We start from the raw sequence: 6,000 nt of genomic DNA on the forward strand, positions 1-6,000 counted from the left end.
AATTTTTAAATAAAAATCAAACAAACCGAATCGATAAAATATCAGTTAATTTGGTTGAAAATCAAAATAATCAAAATAATTGATTGTTTTAAATATTATGAAAGATTTATCAATTACTAGAGATTTATAAGTCCATTTATTTAAAAATTTATACATTATTTTTATTATTAATGTAATTTGATTTATTTGATTTAATCAAATAAGAAATTTTAAAATATCAAATTTGAACTAAATTAATTAATTTTTTTAAGAAATAAAATTTTAAATCATAGAATTAAATTTTTAAATTCGATCGATTTACTCGATTTAATTAAATTTTTATTAACTCCTACATGCAGCTACATTTTGCATGAACAAGTGATTTTACACCAGTTGCCAAACCATTTTGACAATAATTTCTCTATAGATATACCCTATAGAATTCAACATTATCATAATTAGTGGCCTCTCGGTTCAGTATATATTTTTTCAATCCATATTTTCTAAATTTTGACAATTTGTTTGTCTATTTACAAATTTAATAAGAGCTTTGCCGATAAATATGTTTCACAAACTTAATTTGTGAATCAAAAATATTATTCACTAAGAGTTAAATTTTATATATATAAATATTAATAAAGAGAACACATAGGTATATTGAAATTTATTCATTTAATTTAATAAATTATTTCAATTAATTCATTTAATTGATATGTTAAATGAATATAAATAAGTTCTTACATCAAACTTACTTAAGATATTTATTTTATTTGCGGTCCTATTCTTAAACAAGTGGCTCCTCTTCCTTGATTTTGCTCTTTTTTTTTTTTTCAGTACTTCAATTCTCCCTCTTCCTTTGTGTCCGTCCACCTTCTTCTCTTCCTCTTCTATCCTAGCTGTCCTGTTCTCCTCCTCTTCCTTCTCGTTCTCCTTTTTCACCTAAGCAGCCGTTGTTCGATATAGTCACCAGTATAAGCTCCTAAGACGATGGACATGCCTCATTTTAGTAAGGAATGAAAAGGAGATTTCAAATTAATGAATGAGCAGACATGGCTATAACTTAATTTTTAATCTGGATGGGGGGAATAGATGATATGATTAATTCGGCAATTCATGCATATACATATCAGAAGCCTAGATTTTGTTCTCAAAAGTGCTTTACAACTTTCCATTTTCTCCTCGAATCTTACGAGTCAAAGCACTAGTACATGGCGAAGCAGGACCAGCACAGGATAGGGATATCATATATGATGATATCAACCACTAACGAACGATATCTCCCGAAGCACCAACAGGTGTGCTCTCATGGGACCAAGCAAATGCTAATGGTTCCTGACAGGTGACGCAGCTACGAGACATAACATCCCTAGATTTTGAATCCCTATATTTAAAACTCATCAGCTCGAAGATGATAACACTGCCATGTGGCAACAAGCTAAACTCGCACAGAAGGGAGCACAGTAATTAAGCAGGCAGTGAATAGAAGAGTATGAGATGGAAGACGCAAAGTGGGACTCGAAAGCTCTCGTCAGGCTGCTTCGTTTAAGTTTAAAAGCCTATTCTTTTGGCTTTAGTCAGTGACGTGTTTCTTCTGGCTCTCACAATTCCTCTATAAAAACCACCATTCTCCTCTGCCAAATAATTCCAGGCCAATCCCCATCTCCCTAGCTTTCTCGTCGTAATATCAGCTTTTCCTAGCTTTCATGTGAACGTTAATCGCAATGGAGTTCCACGGGAGGGGGCTTTGTGACTCCGCCACGCCGCCAAACGATCAGGAGGAGACGGATTTGAGAAGGGGACCTTGGACGAGGGACGAGGACCTCCTACTGCTGAACTACGTCAGTGCCCACGGCGAGGGACGGTGGAACTCCCTTGCTCGTTCCGCAGGTCTATCGATCGGTCAGATTCATCTTTTCAATCGATGAATTGTTGTGCTAGCTGCAGGCACTTTACTTGCTTAATGTCCTTCACAGGGCTCCGGCGTACCGGAAAGAGTTGCCGCCTCCGGTGGCTGAACTACCTCCGCCCCGACGTGCGGCGGGGCAACATCACCCTGGAGGAGCAGCTCCTCATCCTGGATCTCCACTCTCGGCTGGGCAACCGGTGGTCCAAGATCGCTCGCCACTTGCCCGGGAGGACCGACAACGAGATCAAGAACTATTGGAGGACCCGAGTGCAGAAGCACGCGAGGCAGATGCAGTTCGACGTCAACAGCAAGCAGTTCGAGGACATGGTGCGCTCTGTGTGGATGCCGCGCCTCGTAGAGAGGATCCGCGAGCAGAAGCAGCAGCATGAGCAGAAGAAGCCCCCTCGCAGCCTAGAGAGTTCCTGCTCCTACTCGGAATCCGTCGAGACACAGCTCTCGCCGCCACCGCCGCCGCTGCCGCCGGCGATGGCTCCCGAGAGCTTCGTGAGCGACGTCGACGACGACGTTTGTGGGCGCTGGATGGAGTTGGAGCAGGGGGAGAGCATGTGGAGCGTGGAGGACATACTTTGGTTACAACAGCAGCTCTAAATTAGAAAATTAACATGGTAGACATCAGAAACTACTAATTAAGCGAGTGATTAAGATGGAGGATTAGATCTGATATTAATTCTTTAGCCAGATTAAGCTTCAAGATGCACAATAAACCAATGATATTGTGAATACCGATCGATTAATAGAACAGAGGGAGTTATATGTTTTCAATTTCTTTTTTTCTTTTAGAAGTGGAACTGATGATTAGAAGCTTTGCTTACATGAAGAACTTATTATATAATAATAGGAAATGCTCGCGTGCTTGGGCAGAGGAAATGGTGATTGGCAACTCTGAAAGGTGGTTTTGTGTGAAACGTTCATTGAATTAGACGCAAATTTGGACTAATTATCTTGGAGTGGATGTACATTACAGAAGGGAGTTTCCCATTCTTAATATTTGATTAAACGTTAAGAACGCCTATAGTAATTAGTGGTTGTCCCCATCATACTCACTTGTCTCATGACTACCGTGGTTAATTTGCTGGCTACCTTTTTCACTACTTTAGGCTGAAAACTATATCCACTCGCTAATCAAAATGATGAAGCCAATTAATTAATTCCATGTTGTTTCAATGAGAACACTTTCGGAATAAGATCAACATACTTTATAACCCTAGTGGGTTTTGCAACTTAACGCACGTACGTACGTACGTAAGCAATGACAAATTCCTCAAGACAATTGACATGTCTAAAGCGAAGGAAACAAAAGAACAGTAGAAAATTTAGGAAAGTAGAACAGATGGAAAATCTTATCTATACATTGTATTAAAAGGAGAATTTATCACTTATGTCAAATGTATTTAGCTTCGATCATTGAGGTAGAAAATTCGTAAGAAATCATTCATACAGATACTGTGTGATGCCTAAACAATAGTTCACCTTTGGCTTCTACTTGGCGCTCCAGGCTTGTGTGGAATCCTCCTATCCACACACTGACTTCTTAAAGGTGAATACTTGCAATTAATAGAAGAGAAGAGAAGAGAAGAGAAGAGAAGAGGGAGAACTTTGATTTGGATCAAGATTGAAAGAGACAGTATATCAACATACAGTGGCGAAGAGCGACAGTAGAAAATCAAACCAACCTTTTGAGTTGGCGTCCGATCGATAGCGGAGGACGCGGGCAAAAAAGTGGCCAAGATTTTCGTCCTGCAATCCAACATTAATAGTCAACCGGGCGGGGTGCACTATGAAGTCCTTTCCTAATCAGCTCCGCTTGAGAGTCAACCTTGCGTAGCTATTACCAAACAAAACTCTGATTTTGTGGTCCAACTCACTGTTCGTCAACGTTCACTGAAAACTTTTTGAAATACATATATATAGTCATCGAATCTATCTTTTCTTTCTAGAATGGTTAAACAGATTAATTCATGATGATAAGATAGGTTAATTTATTAAAATCTATATTATATGATGAAGTGGGACAGGCCGATCCATCAACTTAGTGGGTTGAAAAATTTCCAATCCAACTCAACCTAAGACGGATTATAGGTTAGACGGATCCCGACCTACAAACCTATCAAAAAATAAAAAATATTAAAAATATTAAAAAGTTTAAGTTTGAATTATAGTTTAAATTGGTAAGTTGAAATTCGTAAACTTGAATTGTAATTTAGAAGGATTAAGCCCACTAATCTATTAAGTTTTCTATTTTAATTTTTAAATTTAAAATAAATAAATAAATTTTCTCAACTCGAAAATCAACTCAAGCGGGTTTCGGACCAACCCATGCAGGTCGCGGACTTAGACGGGTCAATCCACCTTAAAATGGATTGATAAAATTTCAACCAAACTCATCTAAATTGCTTGGTGGGACGGGCCAATCCGATGGATGGACCTATCAATATTAAAAATTTTAAGTTTAGATTATAGTTTAAATTGGTAAAGTTGAAATTCTTAAACTTGAATCGTGATTTAGACAGATTAAAGTCACTAATCTATTGAGTTTTCTATTTTAATTTTTAAATTTAAAATAAATAAATAATTTTTTTCAATCAACGAACCAACCTAACTACCTAAGCGGATTACGGATCAATCCACGCAGGTCGCGGATCTAGACGGATTAATCCATTTAAATCCATCTCAAAATAAATTGATAAAATTTTAATCAAACCTATATATATTTAGTTGTTTGGTAAGACAACTAATTCGACGGACCCAATTTAAATGGATGATTATGCTTCTTTCTTTCCTTGGCGCTGACCTCCATCAGGTTAAGTATTTGCGTGTCTTAGTGAATAAAAACCGCATCACGGACCTTATGCAGCTCTGCCAGTTTTAATGACGAGGATACATTTCTGTACCTGCGCGAAGATTTTTATTAGTTGCCTGTACACATCCATGCCCAGTAGTTGGCTAGTTTGCCGTAAGTGTTGAGAAATTCTCTTCAACAAGAATCTGAAGCAAAGCTTTCTACTACTGTTTTGGCATAAGCATATGTTGGAATATATAATATAATTGCCTCATTATTGTCACTTACGATAAAGATCATGTGCTAATTAATGCAACCCACTAGCTAGTCAAATTCCCAACATTTGTAGCAAGCCATGTGAACCACACACTGATGTGTGGCTGTTGTCCTCGGCTCGGGATGCGTCGGTCGCCCGTGAGGGCAGTAACTTGTCTAATTTCTTGAGGTTTGACTTCTCTGAGCAGCCTGTTCATATGCTCTAGAAAGCAATCAAGAATTGGGAAGTCTTCTTATTCTTGCATGTGTCATGTGCGCGCGTATCCCATAATTAAAGCAACAAGAATATCACGTGCTTAATTAACTTTTAATGCGGTGGCGAATTTGGGCATCAAATTAACGCTTGATAACTGATAAGCTTAATCTCGAGACCGATCGCATAAAACTGTTAGATGACAAATTTCACTTTTTACATAAATAGAATCTAGATGCCATGCACACTGCCCACGTACATATTTGATTCATTTACCGGTAGAGTATAAAAGTCCTTGTCATTTTGTCTAATCGACAAGCAAGGCATTAAGCCTGAAAGCCCATTAATTAGTTGAACACTATGCGCGCCGCGTTCTATACATTTGTTGAATATTAAGACTGTAGTTCCTAATGCTCGCTGGCACAGGCCCATTAAGCGTTATAGTGATTACATCAAATCTAACCTCGACACTCATCCTAATCCTCATTTGAGTGTTGCAAACATCCTTAACATTTTCATCATCCACATCGTTTCCCACCTATCCACTTTAATATTTGCCCTTAATTTGTTGATTCACTAGATCACGATACAGAACTATCAAAGCTAAATTTCTAATTACAATAAGTTTGGCATTGAAGAGTGTGATTCTGTACTGCCAACTTTTCTTTATGAAAAGCCCGGCCAGATGAAAAATGGAGTTCCTGAACTTGATCAGGACCTATAGTTGTATGATTTGCGTCTACTGCCACTATCTTATGTATAAATTTGAGAATCAATGCTTAATTTATCAAAAGAAACTTTTGTCCAATCTGTTATCTGTCAGAATTAACATATAGCTCTTGTAAA

At 37.9% G+C, this 6,000-nt stretch overlaps 1 protein-coding gene across 2 annotated transcripts; it reads left to right on the top strand.

Moving 5' to 3' along the window:
- The first annotated feature begins 1,635 nt into the window (after positions 1-1,635).
- LOC141830790 (MYB-like transcription factor EOBII) lies at positions 1,636-2,668 on the top strand. 2 transcript variants are annotated; one of them, XM_074718216.1, is made up of 2 exons: positions 1,636-1,878; positions 1,953-2,668. In XM_074718216.1, exons 1-2 carry the CDS (start codon positions 1,701-1,703, stop codon positions 2,492-2,494), a joined length of 720 nt encoding a protein of 239 aa, XP_074574317.1. In that variant the 5' UTR covers positions 1,636-1,700; the 3' UTR covers positions 2,495-2,668. The 2 variants fall into 2 exon arrangements, with proteins under 2 accessions (XP_074574317.1, XP_074574324.1); XM_074718223.1 differs by having other exon boundaries at positions 1,636-1,866.
- The last annotated feature ends 3,332 nt before the right edge of the window (positions 2,669-6,000 follow it).

The sequence above is a fragment of the Curcuma longa genome, chromosome 1, assembly GCF_044706935.1.
Source record: "Curcuma longa cultivar G26 ecotype Majalengka, Jawa Barat chromosome 1, ITB_CL_G26_1.1, whole genome shotgun sequence".
Classification (NCBI taxonomy): domain Eukaryota; kingdom Viridiplantae; phylum Streptophyta; class Magnoliopsida; order Zingiberales; family Zingiberaceae; genus Curcuma; species Curcuma longa.

Excerpts from the sequence above, each read along its gene's own strand:
- LOC141830790 (XM_074718216.1), top strand. The coding sequence starts at position 1,701 with ATGGAGTTCCACGGGAGGGGGCTTTGTGACTCCGCCACGCCGCCAAAC. Across the intron at positions 1,879-1,952 it reads TTCCGCAGGTCTATCGATCG|GGCTCCGGCGTACCGGAAAG; the intron begins GTCAGATTCATC and ends TGTCCTTCACAG.